The 16,217-nt window shown below is 38.2% G+C and overlaps 1 protein-coding gene across 1 annotated transcript; it reads left to right on the forward strand.

Annotated features, from left to right (window-relative positions):
* Positions 1 to 4,172: 4,172 nt before the first annotated feature.
* Positions 4,173 to 11,107, forward strand: LOC140244423 (phospholipid scramblase 1-like). The gene is made up of 7 exons (XM_072324061.1): positions 4,173 to 4,359; positions 5,025 to 5,099; positions 5,783 to 5,975; positions 6,896 to 7,007; positions 9,278 to 9,374; positions 9,756 to 9,814; positions 11,081 to 11,107. Exons 1-7 carry the CDS (start codon positions 4,173 to 4,175, stop codon positions 11,105 to 11,107), a joined length of 750 nt encoding a protein of 249 aa, XP_072180162.1.
* The last annotated feature ends 5,110 nt before the right edge of the window (positions 11,108 to 16,217 follow it).

A 16,217-nucleotide genomic window follows, 5' to 3' on the forward strand; every position in this document is an offset into this window, starting at 1 on the left:
TAGGATACGATTAATTTGTAGTTTGCTCGTAAGCCGGTTCTTTAATATTATACACGTTTTACCATTTTAATTGAATGGATGACTTAACTAATAGTGCAATTTCACATCAGGGTCTAACTGGTGTGTTCTAGAATGCTAAGATGTAAGGGTAGAACCATATTCTGCATATCCATGTTAATTTGACACTGACATCTGCCTGAAGAAATTAAATTATGAAACACATTTTATACCCCGATGGCTTGAGATTGTAGCATGAGCCCGGCGTAAACGTATCACTGTCGCTCCCGTCGTATCACTGTTGTAGCGAGGTCTTGATAAGAAGCAGCCCGTCTCGTCGGCCTGGAAACGCGGCAACAACGTGGCAGAGTCGTATTATCATCGTGGCGCTATCGCCTACAGCGCAGGTTGAGAGTCGAGAAACGTAGTGTAATCGTCTCGGAGGCCAAAAATGGAGACCGACTGCAATCTCGCCAAGATTTGTTAAATCGTCACAGATCACCATGGTCGCCATAGTCGCCTTCCCAGTGGGATGGGGGCCTAACTATTCTCTGAGAAGCCGAGCGGGCTGTAAAACCAGGGAGGCGGAACCCCTGATCAAAGGTGCCCGGTCAGTCACCGGTCGGTGTTCGGCTGAAATTGGCGAAAAACTTGCCGTCCGGTCGCCGAGCAGGCTAATTTTAGGGGTTTGTGACCGTAGCTTTAGGCAGCACCATCATGACAATCAATTTACATAAGAATATCGTTGCGACATACATTTCAATAAACTACTGTTTATAAAATAATTTACATAAGAATATCGTTGCGACATTACATTTCAATAAACTACTGTTTATAAAACAATTTGTGATCACTACTATTCGCATATCGGCCATGGACATCAGTTCTTTTAACATTTATAATATTATTGGAATGAAAGTTTATGGCCACTGAAAACTTTTGATATTCAGTGCAGTTGCAACAGAATTATAAGTCCGACAATAATAACACTGTGTATCCAAGTTACAACTGTTTGATTATTCTCGCATCTCAGGCGCTAAAAGAATGCGAAACACGTAGAAAAAATCAAAATAACCTAAAAACGCAAACAAAATGAAACACCTACACACACTCACACATACATATGGAAACACACAAAAAAAAATCGTGTTCCATCCTTTCATTTCTACCTGCTGTGGGTTCTATGAAAATGAAATTTAAAAAACAAAAAACAAAAACAAAACAAAAAACTTGACCCAACTATAAACACTGGCAGACGAGTTCGTGTTGGACAATGCTGACACCAAAACGCCATGACATATTGAATTTTCGTGGGAAAAAAAAACAAACAAACTAAACTTACTAAATTAAAAGAGACGAGAAGGTTACCTGCTAAATGTTGAGTTTCTCCACTAAAATGACAGCATATCATCTCGGAGAAACAGAAACACGTCCGTCCACTTCACAGGGCGTGCCAGGGAGAGAGACTGTAACTATGAGTATAACATACTCTCCTGCTCCCACTGTCTCATAATTCTTTTCTTCCGTAAAGTGCCCAAGCTTTCATGTCCACCCCTTCTCGAAGAAACTTTATTCAAAATCTGAACACAAAAAGTGACCATGAATGGTAAAAATTAAGAGGAGAGAGAGGGGTGGGATAAGGGAGGGAGAGACAAAAGGCGCGGACCAGAGAGGGTGGGGGAAGGGGGAGGGAGGGAGAGAAACTTTACAAAACATTTTGATTGGATGTCGTATTCTGGATCTTTGTACGGCATCACAAAGGTGGTAAACTTCAGGATAATGTAAACTTTATACCATCTTTTAAACACGTATTAGCATTTAGCCAGAGCTAATTCCACTATTCAAGCAAGGTGGCAGTACCTCCTTTGTTTCATTAACTCATTATACCTCCTAGTCCTGGATGGTCACGCTATGCTAACCACCTTTGTTTCTGAGATTCATTCATCCCCATGGATGGTCAAAAGCTATACAGGCCTGCATTGCGTACCCACAGCTAATTGTGCCTTAATTGACGGTAAATACATTCAAGCTATTTGCCTTCACAATCTCTACAGTTTACAATGTGATAGTTGCTACACCTACTTTACACCAGCATACAAGTGTGACGTATATATTGTTTGTGGATTCTAAGTTCTTGCAACGAGGATGAATGAGCATGGTCACGTGATTTACGATAGACCATTACAGCACCAACATCTTACCTTCGCGTATGGTGTTAAAGGGACTGTACATTACTGGTTGAGGTGGGGATTCACGTTTATAACATTCCTAAGTGAGATAATGAGAACCTCTTATGAAATATGAAAGAGCATGTAATTTTAAGAAGGATTCAACGTTTATTTGATGAAAATTGGTTTTCAAATGGCTGAGATATCAAAAAAAGTGATAATAATAAAAGGCGACAGGCCACGCCATTTATTAGGATCTCTTTGTTTCACCTTGTTTTTGGATATCTCAGCCATTTCAAAACCGATTTTCATCAAATAAACTTTTGATACCCCTTAGAATTGCTTGCTCTTTGACATTACATAGAGTGGTTTCTGAATATCTCGCAAAACGTTAAAAGCTAAATCCTCACCTCAACCAGAACTGTACAGTCCCTTTATTATACAGTACCTGTTCAAAGGGAATAAGTTACAAAAGCATGCATACCATAGCTCATTATCCCAGACTTTGAATTTTGGATGAAATATTTATGCAGTACATTCTGTCAATAAAGCAAGACAATTTCCACAATCTCGGGAATCATTTTTTTATGGAGGGGGAAGGAGGCGGAATTTCACATATTCAGCATCGTTTTGAAAAATAATATATCTAGACAGATTTTCATCGAACGTGACAGGTAGCATCCCTAGCCTAATAGATTCCCACTTTGTTCGAAGGGGCAACAAGTCATGGGACGGGGGTGGGGGAGGGTTTCAAGGGTGCAAAAACCCCAAATTTAAGAGATTGAATAACGGTAAAGCTCCATTCACAGTTTTGATAGACATTAGATTTCATCAAACATCGGTAAAACCGTTGAATTATTGTACATTTCCCGACGAGACGTTTGTACATTTCCCGTTGATGCAATTTTCGATATTATGTACATTATTTCCCGGCGAGACGTTTGTACTTCCCGGCGTTTGTGATGGTACCAGTAATACCATGCAGGGGCCGCGGAACAGGGACCCCCCCCCCCCCCCTCCAAACAGACTTTTTTGGGGGATAAACACAGTGACACACACATTCACACACACACACACACACACACACACACACACTTTTTTTTTGCTCATTAAAAAAATGAAAACAAAAATCTTCCCTTAGATTCTTCACGTCTAAGCGGCATGGGGAGGAAGAGGGTACACTTTTGAACTTGACCCCACCCCGGTCCCACAGCGCGCACCCTCAGTAATTCTCACCTCATGTTCATAGACCCACTATTCACTGCAAGATCACGTTGATATTATAGCGATGTATACATAGAATGGATTGTGTGTACCTTCTATGACGCTATAGGTGTATACTAGTATACACAACGGAACATTCCTACCGGAGTGCTTGTCATTGCCTAGGAAACTCGTACTATACAGCCGTAGCAGTGTTTGTTGAACCTAGTCAGAGACTATTGTTAGTCGTGCAAACTAGGAAACACAGATGCAGAGTTATGGAAAAACAGCGCGACCATAAACTATACCTGCGAGATTGGACTGTGCTAAAATTTGACGCGATATACCACAGCACGAAACATAACACGGCAATATCTATTGTCCTCTTAAATTGATCTCAAGGAAAGTGAACAAAATAGATCACGCGTATACATATTATTCCACCCGTGTGAAGAAGACTATGCGTTTCCCTCGTTTGGAATACCTATTGGATGCAACTTTCTACTAATTCACATGACACTAATCGGAAGAAGCCATAGATATCTAAGTGAACGGGAGAGTACTGGAACAAGCTATATAAGAGCGTCGAAGTAGAATTGAAAATTCCTTGTGTAACTGCTTGTGGATGCGCCTCAAGTTCGTCACATTGCTAGAAAGAGGTAAATGTTTATCGGCCGTTTTAAGAATTATTTCTGACTTGATAAGATGCCAAAAAGAGCAAGAATAGATTAACAATTTGGAAGTCATCGTTACTCGCTGGCAACTTTCGTCGGAGGGAGAAAGAAAACGAAAGCAAATGTCCCAATGGGTGACCGTCTTGAGATTGTTACATCGCAACCGCGGCGTGATGTGGAATCGGTGGAGTTACGTAACTGGGCTAGCCGCTCCCACGAAGACTCCGCGTCCTTCTACAATAGGAAGCTGCAGCGAGCTCTCCGGGATCTCGCGGGAGTGGATGAGATAAACGTGAAGCAGAAGGCAGAGACAGTCGGTAAGATATTTGCAACTACATCGTACGTTGTGTTCATAACGTGTTCAAACACCCTTCAAATTGCTTGTATCTATAGTTAACCCTCTGCATGTATGCTAGTACATTAATATCCTGTCCAAAGGTATATGTGTGTGGAATTTGTTCACATTGACTAATTGGCACAGAAAGGGTTAAAGGGATGGTATCGTATTGGTTGAGGTGAGGATTCAGCTTATAACTTTTTGCGAGATACTTTAGAGACCACGTTATTAAACTTTTAAAAGCATACAATTCTAAATAAGAGGAACTCATAGTTTATTTGATGAAAATTGGTTTTGAAATGGCTGAAATATTGAGAAAAAAAAAGGCAAAACAAAGGGATCCTAATGGTCACTGGCATGACTGGTATGAGTCTCTGATGGCAGCGGCTGTGTCCCTCTAGACAAAACACTTTACACTTTGCCTAGTCTTTCGGAGGGAACTGAAACAGTCGGTTTTCAGTCTTGTTACAGGAATGAATGTTAACAAACGTTGCTTCCTTAGCTAAACGCACGACAGTAGACACTAATCGTAATGCAATATTTCATTTTCAAATACGTGCATATCTATCGTTATTGGCAACGTGTTTTGTTTTGTTTTGTTTTGTTTTTCATTCATATGAAATAAATCTTAATTCTTTCCACTAGGATCTAGCTGCACGGGTGTCAACGAGTACTACATCGTAACCCCAGACGGAAACGTGTTGTACAATGCTGTCGAAGGTTTGTTTACATAATAATTATTCTTTCCCTTTCTATATAAATTATCATTAAAAACTAAATTAATGTTTCAGTCCGTCCATACAATCTGCTGCAATCATTCCACGAGTAATATTCCCTTAGACTAGAGCTATGTATCAATTTTGCAAGATCCATGAAACTCTTTGAAAACAAAGAAACAAACGAATTTAGTACTGACACGTGGTCGCACATAATGAATGCACATAATATTTTCTTCGCAAATGCTGTGAACGGCAAAGTTTAGGCGGAGAGTTTCCTATTGCCTATTAGTATTATCATCATTAACAATGATGAGGTACATCGTTGAAAGTGGCGATCGAACATCAAAATGAGACAAAAACGCCAAAACTCTACTCTAAAGACGAATATCTTGTAAAATGAAAACACACAAAAACACATACGCGCGCGCGCCCGCACACCAACACACACATACACACACACGCACGCACGTATGAAATTTATGTGATTGCCAGTACATATTCCAATATTTAGAATCAAGAAAATACTTCAACAAAGACTTTGTTTGTTTGTTTGTTTTCGTTGTGTGTGTGTGTGTGTGTGTGTGAGTGCGTGGTTTTTTTTTTTTTTTTTTTTTTTTTTTTTTTAGACACCTTTTGTATACAATATTATCGTACTTTTTAATTCTCTCGGCTCTCGACAAACAGAGACAACGTGTTGCAGTCGTTGTTGGTGCGGCCCAGCTCGCTCCTTCCGCATGTCCGTCAGAAATGCTGCGAACGAGGAAGTGTTGTTGATAGTGCGCCCTCACCGGTGTGATGCCTGCTGCTGCCCGTGTTGTCTCATGTCAGCCATGGTTCAGTCACCAGGGGGCTATGTTCTGGGTTATACCAGGCAAAAGTAAGTCCGTTGATGCGTTTAAGCTACCCTCTCATTTTCCCCTCTTTTCCCCTCCCTCTTCTATCTCTTCTTCTTGTTTTTGCAGTATCATAAAAGTTGTTTATTTATAAAATTGCTTGATATAGATTCTTACGAGGTGTGCTTGGTTCAAAATATGCTAAACAAAGTTCTCACTTTATTTTTCAGTTTGTGTGTGTGTGTGTGTGTGTGTGTTTTTTTCTGTGAAATTATGCATGTAATCAAGCGATGGACTTAGCTAATAGACTACCATCATATTCCACAGAACTAAAAAGTTACATCAGTGCTTGGGAAATACCATTTTGTTTGCTGTTTCAGAAAATGGTGTCTCTTCAGACACTTGTTTTCTTGATAATTATATATGATAATTATGATGGTCTGAGTCACGAAATTTCATTGCTTTTTTTTAATTACTTTGTTTGAAATGTTATGATGTATTATATGTTTTGGTGAATGTATGTTTGATGTAGAATAATAAATATCCCGGTGGGAAAAAAAATATTTGCTGGAATGTGCAATAAACGTTTGTTTTTTTTCTTTGTATTTTTAAAATTTTTTTTTTTGGTAGGTTAATTGCATTTGTGTATCGCTTTTCTACACCAGGCGAGGTATTGAAATTTGGCAAGAGATAAGGTAGACATAATCCCTCTGTGAAGAGTTTGCAGTGATAATCACTACAATGAAGCATTACATCTCTTTTCGAGTATTATGGAGCTGCCTTATCAAAGTAAATTAAAAAAATTACAGCCATATACAGGGGATATTTGCAAGAAATGTTATACTGTCAACATAAAGTGAGCTATACTTACCACGGGTACACCAATGTAAATTATTGTTTAAAAAAAAAAAAAAAAACATGTTTGTTTTATTTTGTACGACTCGTTCTGCGTGTGTCTCCCAAGGTGGTCCTTCTGTGGCGCCACATTTAGTATATCTGGGCGAGAAGATCGCCAACTTGCCACCATGGAGTCTGAATGCTGCCCATGCCGCTGCTGCACATCTATGGACATTACGGTGGGGAACCCGATTTCAATTTCTTCAAAAAGACTTTATAGGAATGTTAGGTGCCAAGATATTGCTTTGTTTTGTTTTTAACATTGGACACGTATTGTTTGTTTGTTTGTTGTTGTTTTGCTTTTTTGTTCCATATTCCACATTTTAAAAGTAATCATTACCAAAAACAAGACCAAAAAATCCTGTGTACATACATGGTCGATTACAAGAAATAAGATAATGTGACCCTGGAGTTACGTGACTTGCAGAGTATGAGGAATAATATACATAGACCTTAAAGCAAATAGCCAACCGCAAGGGACGATGGGAACGGTAAGGGAGCAACAGCACCGCCTTGTCCGAGTGCGACAATGCGAAATATTAAATGGGTTAGTCAAATACCGGTTAGTGATTGGCTAAACACAGTCACGTGATGGAGGCACATTCGTTATGTTCGCCCATGGGCGAACATTTTTTTTTTTTTTTTTTTGGTAATGTTCTCCCATGGGAAAACATTTTCACGTAACACGGACAGAAGGCCTAGGACCGCGAGCACACAGTGAATTTGGCTCTGCGCGAGCGAGCGAGTGCGGGGCATGCGTTGTGCTGGTGGTTGACGTTGACGTATTTGACGTATTTGACTAACCCATATAATATAACAGGTGATGATTTTTGTTGTCGGGAACATGTGCCAAACGTTCCACCCTCAGGGTTCGAAATGCTATTTCGAGAGGCTATAAGTACCTCGACTTCGTCTCGGGACTTATAGCCTCCCTCAATAGCATTTCAAACCCTTCGGGTGGAACATTCGGTATGTTCCCTCCCCCGCCAGTCATCATCTATATGATAGCAGCCGACGCACGCGGGGGGACGAACGTATTGAATATAATTGCGCCGATTGTATTCAGCTTTCTGCATTCTCCAAACAAATATCTCATCACATTTGCCTTGCGAAATCGCTGAAGAGTTGCTTGCGGGGTGTAAATTCTTAGTTAAGCTATATTCAACGTAAATTCCTACGTAAAATTACATACGTTCATAAATATTTCAAACAGCTATTGTATAATGTTTGTGAGAGATCACTCGTGGTCGGTAAGATATACGGTAGATGAGAATACATTAACGGCTTTCTGAATGGACACAGGGAGCAAGAGAACCTATCGCCTTCTGCAACTTTGAAGGACTAACGAAGCAAAGCAAATCAATACAAGCCAAGAATGACGATTTAATGAAGGATGCATTGAAGGGGACTGAAACCTGAAACCCATACGTGGACTTAGTTCATGCAGAAATAATTATTCGCAAAAACATCTGTGAAAGTTAGGGGCTAATCGGACAATCGGTTCAAAAGTTATGCATTTTTGAAGTTTCGATATCACAGTCGATGGATATTACAAAAAGATATCAACATGACCGTCGTGATTTCACAGTACCTAGTGACATAAAGAAAGTAAAAGAATACTAATTCACAAAATTCCATTGCTTATGAAAATTACACAATCATTTCTCTGGTTCCTGACATGTTAAGGGTAATGATTATTCCCCTCACGTTTAAAAGAGGTGAGCCAAAAGCTCTTTCGTTGTACTGGAAAAACAAAAACTTGTTTAATTCCGTTCATATCTTTTTGTACCGTTTTTCACGCCCGAAATCGTTATTTGTTGTACATGTATACTATAGTCTTCTTTTAATGTCTTTTAATGAAATTTTGATGTCTTAAAGGGACTGTACAGTACTGGGTGAGGTGGGGATTCATGTTTTGAACATTCCTAATTGAGATAATGAGAAACCTCCTCTAAAATATGAAAGAGCATGTTATTTTAAGAAGGATTCAACGTTTATTTGATGAAAATCGGTTTTGAAATGGCTGAGATATCCAAAAAAAGTGATATTAATAAAGGTGACAGGCCAGGCCTTTTATTAGGATCTCTTTGTTTCACCTTGTTTTTTGATATCTCAGCCATTTCAAAACCAATTTTCATCAAATAAACTTTTGATACCCTCTAGAAATGCATGCTCTTTGATATCCCATAGAGTGGTTTCTGAATTTCTCACAAAACGTTAAATGCTAAATCCTCACCTCGACCAGAACTGTACACACCCTTTAACCTTTTAAGATCGTCCAATTTTAACTTTATTGATACACGTGTTCTACGAATATACATGTAATAGCATGCATTCAATTAATACTAATATTTGGATTCCATTCCTCTTTAAGGAAAACTGTGATTTTGTCCATATACCACTTGTCACTAACCACTGTCACACAACGGTTACCAATCCCCTGTATCAGATTCTGTCACGAGTCGGCCAAGAGGGCGCCATAACCAAACGGTGGGGCGGAAGGAAACACTACGTTAACATGGACCATGAGTTCTTCACTCTTCAGTGTGAGTTTTTAAGTCGTTTCCACGGTAACTGTCATATGAATGTTACAAATGTATTTTCACCATCCACTCATTCACTTCTATTAATACAGGGTAGTTCATTCATCAAAATGTTGATATCTCATGGGGTTCTGGATACATAAAGATCTGTAATTAAAAGATATGGTATTACAGATAACAAATACACACAAATGAGGTTAGAAAAACAAGAAAACATGCTCAGTTATATGAATATGACACATGTACAACGGAATTATGTCTAAAGCTAATATGTCACATACAAGACTGGTGATGAAACATTTACAGTGAAGAGAGGATCTCAAGGTAATCGTTTTGTAGTTGTACCGTTTTCATTTTTTCTTCTTCCTTTTTTTTCAACCCCAGTTCCAGCAGGTTCCGATTTGCGAACGAAGGCTGTTCTGATGGGAGCTGCCTTCCTAGCTGTAAGTCCTTTTTTCTTCTTCTTCTTTTTTTAAAACTCTATTATTGCCGTCGGTAACCTCACTGTTTGAGCACTTTGTCCAGAAGAGTTCAGATGTATAGGTTCAAACAAGTTAATCAAACTTTGCAATTATAGTTTGCTTAAAACTCAGGGCACTGTTCAAGCTGATTTTAGTTTACCTTAAACCAACCAAACAAAACCAGTTTAGCACATGAAATAAGAAAGTTATAAAATTTAAAGTTTTTCATGCATTGAGAGACCTTTATTTGCAAATTTTATGATGGTAATCGCCTTACAGTTTGTTCATAAAGGTGTAATGAAGATATCTTTTTTTTTTTCTCCTTGTTGATTACTCAGCAGACTTGCCCCCTTCACGCTACAAACACATCACTACTGAGTCATTGAAACTGTCAAACTATTGAAAGTACTACTAGTATATCGTTTTCATCAAATATAACCTTTGTGAGGTTATTGCATCGTCACCAAGTTGCATAAGTGCCTTTTTTAATTCAGTTACTTCCTTATGTTTGGCCTGATTTAGACGAAACTCTCACTATTGTTTATTTCACTCTATTCATCAAAATCAACTTGGAACAGAGATTCACGTTTAGCTTTATTTTCAACCATTTATTTTTGACAAAATACAAGACCGCAATGAAATAAAATTGTGAAGAAATTTGATTCGTCATTTCACTCAATAAAGCGGGAAAAGATAAAACTGCACCCGTTACAATTCAGGATTTCATATTTCATGTTCATATGTGGAAGACTGTTTGATACTTTGCAACTGATTGATTAACAAGTTCACATTTTGTCGTGGTTATTGTAATCAGTCATTTGTAGCAGGAGAATAATCCATGGCACTTATAAACTTGGTAACACTCGGTGCCCAATCCTTTTTAATTACCTTTTGTTTGGAGGATGTCGAGCCTTGAATATTTAGCTTATCTTTAAAGAGTATAAAGCTATTGGTGATCAACTATACAAGTTAGTTGTTGTTGTTGTTTTTTTTTTGTCTGTTCTGAAGGTTAGACAAAAAGTTATGGATAAAAAAAAAGTTTTCCCTTCCATCTCTCTTTAAAAATATATTATCATTTCTGCTTTTCATTTCTCAATGTATCTTCCTTTTTCTCATATCTCTATCTCTCTCTCTTTCTCATATTTAAAAAAAATCTGTACATACTGTCTTCCCTTTCTTCCCATTCTCCTCCCTCCTCCAAACAAAACTTTTGATTACACCATCTTCTTCTCTTTCTCATCCTCACAGGACTACATGTTTTTTGAGATGACTTAAAATTCCATCGCATCAAATCAAAAGGTAAAGAACAACAAACGGGACTCAACTGTTGTATGAAATGTTTTTGACTTTATTTTTTTTTAACAATGACGCACATTTTCCTTTGTGACAGATAATGCACTCACTGAAAGCATCTATGTACAATATAATTCAAGGAGACTCCAATGCCCTGTTGTTGTTTTTTCTATCTTGAGCTTTGCATGAAGTTTTTAATGCACATGTGTACTTGTAAAGTGTTTTTCTTCAAGTAAACATAAAGGAAGATGGTGTTCTGGCTGCACAAACTGTCACGTTGGCAGTCAGTGCTTTATGAAGTCAACAAGTTGCCCTTGTGGAATCAGAAAAAAAAAGATAAAGAATGCACTACAGATGTAGGTTTAGCTGACACATAGATATCTATATGCAGTCGTTAAAGCATTGATCAACAACAACAACTAAGCTCAATTCAATCCTGGTATGTGAGAAAAGTGAGCAGAATAATGCTTGGTACCATACATACAATATTTATGAAAAGATATAATAATCAATGTTAATAATCTTTGACTGCTTTAACTGAAAAATGAGAAAGAAATAACGAAATAGCACTACTAGTCAAGGCGTCTTAATAAAGCAAGAACAAATTTATTTTAAAAATGGATATGTGTGATACCTGTTCACACTTGACAATTAATTCAGAGAGTAGAGGGTTGAGTTGGTATCTGCTTCATAGCACAATGGATGTAAACACTGAAAGCCACTCTAATTCAAACTATGTAGCCAATATATGCTCAGTTTATCTCAAGGTCTAGAAACTGTTAATATAAGGGACTTGGTTTGATGAAAGTAAAACATATTACTTCCCTTTCAGAGTCACATTCTATAGCTGACAGAAATCATTTCCAGTAGTGACCCTGTAAATACTGATGTTTTATCAGTGTAGAAGTAGAATAGAAGTAGTGAGCACAGAAGTACAGTCTAGAGTAAAGAATGTGGTGAGGGATGTACTGTTTATCCCTTTCTATTTTTTTCATTCAAACAATCTGTGTCTTTTCTTCATCTTCCTTCAACAGCCATACGTGTATATTCAAGAGAAACTAAAGATTCTGATGTCTGTGACCCACACTCTACTGGGAAAATTCACAACATGATCTCAAATGGTAGCAGAAATATCAATGGACTCAAGTAATAGTAGCAACTTGACTCGTATAATTTCATCGTGTTATCAGCACTACAGTTCTTTTCAGTGTGAAATGGTCACAAACTGCTCATGTTGCGTACGAAAGGGACATTTTGGCCCGAATTCACGAAGGTGGTACACATGAAACCATGGTTTAAACCGTGGACAAAAACCACGGAGCGCCATGTGTCGCACAGAATATTTTGTTATGAAATTGGTCATTTCGTCGACAAAATTACCGTTTCGTTAACGAAATTATCATTTCGTGGATGAAATGTTCATTTTGTTGCAAAATGTTGTAATTTCATTACAAAATAATCATTTCATCAACGAAATGACTGAATTCGTAACGAAATATTCCATGCGACACTTGGCGCTCCATGGTTTTTGTCCATGGTTTAAACCATGGTTTCATTTGTACCACCTTCGTGAATTTGGGCCTTTGTATTTATTCCAGACATTCAAATTCATCCTAATTCATTTCCTGAAGAAACAACACTCTATTGATGACATTTTCGCAGTGTGGAAATTTTGGGGCATTTTGGGCGACATGAAAGTAGCGCAAAATTCTTGGTATCGCCAATACCTAGGCATCATGCGTAGAGCAGCATTTTAGATGCATTATGGGATAGCTCAGCGGACAAATTTGCCCCGGTTTTGGCTGCATATGCACCCAGGTCACATTCTGTCTTTATCCAGGGATATTTTTTTTTTAAGGTTTCTTTGCTTTCCATCATGTGACCAGCACATTGAAGCCTTGCAGTTGTGAACCATGACTCTAGTGACCGCAAATCAGTAAAATTTAGAAACTTTCAACTCATTTAAAGCCGAATTATAGCCAAGAAAAAAGGGGGTAACAATGTAAAAGCAGACAAATAACTCCATTGAATCGTATGGGAACTGCGACTCGCGTGAGACAACCGGAAGCGACAAATGGCACCGAGGAATCCCACAGTGCATCTGTGACAGGGCTCTTCAGCATGTGCACAAATTTTCTGCGCATTGACGATACCGAGAATTAAAAGCACATCTTTTTTTTTTTTTTTTTTTTTTTGCCTTGTTACATGTAATACCACGTCATATTTTGATTTCACAGAATCAAAAACACAGAAAATTCATGCTACCCGGCAGAGTGTAAAAAAAAAAAAAAAAAAAAAAAGACCTATATGCATTTAGATCATATATGAATACCTAAATCATACATTTCATGAAGACCTATCCAGGTTCTCATATACCTTAGTTAAAAGTCAATTTCAAGAGAATGTCTGTCATGACCTTTATCTGCACATGCTCAGACTGTACATTATATCAGTGAACTGGTTTATTTTACTGCATTAAAGCTGAAATAGGTTTTCTCCACATTGTTGCCTGTAACATCGGAATGAAAAAAAAAAGTAATTTATTTCTTTGTTTTATCAGAACTAGTATACTACCTAATGGCATTCTGATACTTTATGGAAAATACACAAAGTTGGTTGATTATGAATTCATGTTCTTTAGTTGCATATACCAGGCTATTGTTGTTCCCCTTGAAGATATCGTCGGTTGAGAATGATAAGGGCGTTAAGTTGCAACTAAACCCATAGTGTTCAAGACAAATTAACGCCCTTTTCATTCTCAACAGACGATATGTACTTGTGTTTTTGTTTCACACGATTGATAAGCAGGATTCTGGTCATTCAATAATAAAGGCTGTGCGACTGTATACGCCATATATTCAGTGAGTCTCATTTTTCGCAAATCAGTCCTTCTCAACAATTTTTGCGAAAGGTTAAATTTGTGATTGTGAAGCACAGTACTGAATGGAGAAATGTATGCATGCACGTCACATTCATGTCAGGATAAGAGTCGATATTTTAGATTTTTAGATTTTAGATTTGTGAATACCACCTGACTCACGAACTTTGCAAAAATAAAAACCTCACAAAATATTCAGCATATACAGTATATGCCCCTTCACGTGTAGTAAATACCCTGTGAAAATCACATACATTAAAGCCAAGATAAATGCCAGGTGAGGTAAATTGTTTGGCAGATGAGAAATGCCATAATTGTCAAAAATGAAATGGCTGAAGTCTTTCTACCCTCTATCCAAATTTTGAAGTCTACGAATACTTTGAGGTTTGGTACTTTTCGCTTTTTTTTTTTTTTATATGGATATGCCTCAATCAACCTCAAAAACTGCTCTGTTCTGCAAAAGCTTTTTTTTTTCTCTTGGATGCAAGACAAACTGGTATTACACAGGAGTTGAATGTCTTATCAGCTAATAACATTTGCTTGACTCTCATGGCTCATTCTGAACTCTGTGGGAGACGGACTCTAAAATTGATATTGACATTTCATTCAAGATATTGGCAAGGGTCAAAACATTATGTAGCAGGGTATCCGTGAAGGTGACTGCAATCATACCCTGTGATATTCATGGCCGTAGATTGTAAAGAACTCAGCGTGAGATGTGTGGTCATGTCAAAGCAGTTAGAACCTAGTTTGCAGGCACATACCCTTGTTGGTTGTAAAGGAGTCTGAACCAAGACTACTACATACACCATCCTGGCACTGTAGCCTCTCCCTTGTTGGGAGAAGCTACAACACAGGGCCTATGGGACAGTGCAGTGGTGCATGTAGTAGTCTTGGTGCAGACTCCTTTACGACCAACAAGGGTTTGTGCCTGCAAACTAGTTACAACCACTGCATAGTTCATATTCACATAAGCAAAAAATTACCATGGCAACAAGCAAGTGAGATTTTGCATATATTCATTCAAAATATGATAGTATGATCTTTGCAATAATCATAAACAATTGGCAAACTTTATAATTGCTGGTTGAATCCTCATGCTGAGAATCTTGCACAAGTCAGCCACACATAGGTCAAGTACTCTGCACTGTCAATGTTGTACTTTACATTTTATGTGGAGTTTGAAAGTGGGGGATGTCAAGCCTTCCCCTACATTTCAATGGATTGTACTCTTTAGTAGGTCTTCCATGGCACTGTAAAGTCTATTTTTCACAAATATCCAGGATTTTAATGTCAGGGAAAAGGGTTATGGTCCATACTCCTCCCAGTCTTTACAGAATCACAAAAGCCTTTGTGTGGGACTATGGGATTCTTTATCACTAGAACCATAAGTTATCACATGTAAAATGATGAAGTATGGAGAAAAAGTAATGTCCACTGAAATTAGCAACTTTTCCACATCATCAATATTCATACCCCCAGCAGTAATGCTACAATAAGCCAGTTCACAGTTAGCACTAGTCTGCAATGACCTCTCCAACCACACACTTTGCAAAAACATGGAATAGTCTTCAAGAAGAGCAGTTGAAAGCAGCCATGCAGCAAGTGGTAATTTTACATGTCAGTGCTGCATGAATGGCTTTTGTTAATGCTGCTGAAAAGAGTGCATATTCACCTGTAAATACCAATCTGCACCTGGTTCATTTGTAACACAGGAGTCTTAAAGCCCTATGTCGGTTTTGAATACCTCAGTTGCAAGTCCATTTCAGGAGAAGGTCTGCAATGACCTTTATCTGCACATGCTCAGATTGGAACTGTGAACTGGCTTATTGTACTGCACCATGAGGCATAGGTATGTGTCACAACAGACATAATGACCTAATTTGAAATTCAGGGCATCAGCCCATCAGAAAAAAAAGGAGTCCAGGAATGCCCTCATGGCTGAAAATGTATGTATTTTTCCCAATCCCCCTGAATTGAGATCTTTCAGCTCGAGCTAATATCATTACAGGAGACAAAGAGACACTTGTGCATCAGTGATGTGACATCTAACACCTACCTCACATCTGATCACTTCAGCAATCAAGATTGCTTGCAGTTCTTCCTGCATGAGGTTAAAAAGGAAGTATGTGTCCACATTCCAATGCAATGCCAGCTATGCACAAATTACCTCGCACCCTCAGGAGCTTGATGAGATATGATAGCGCGACAGAC

Source organism: Diadema setosum, chromosome 21 (assembly GCF_964275005.1).
Source record: "Diadema setosum chromosome 21, eeDiaSeto1, whole genome shotgun sequence".
NCBI lineage: Eukaryota > Metazoa > Echinodermata > Echinoidea > Diadematoida > Diadematidae > Diadema > Diadema setosum.

Bases quoted from the DNA above. Each gene is read 5' to 3' on its own strand.
- LOC140244423 (XM_072324061.1), top strand. From the start codon at position 4,173: ATGGGTGACCGTCTTGAGATTGTTACATCGCAACCGCGGCGTGATGTG. The intron at 5,100-5,782 runs GTTTGTTTACAT...CTCGACAAACAG, and splicing joins GTTGTACAATGCTGTCGAAG to AGACAACGTGTTGCAGTCGT. The intron at 5,976-6,895 runs GTAAGTCCGTTG...GTGTCTCCCAAG, and splicing joins CTGGGTTATACCAGGCAAAA to GTGGTCCTTCTGTGGCGCCA.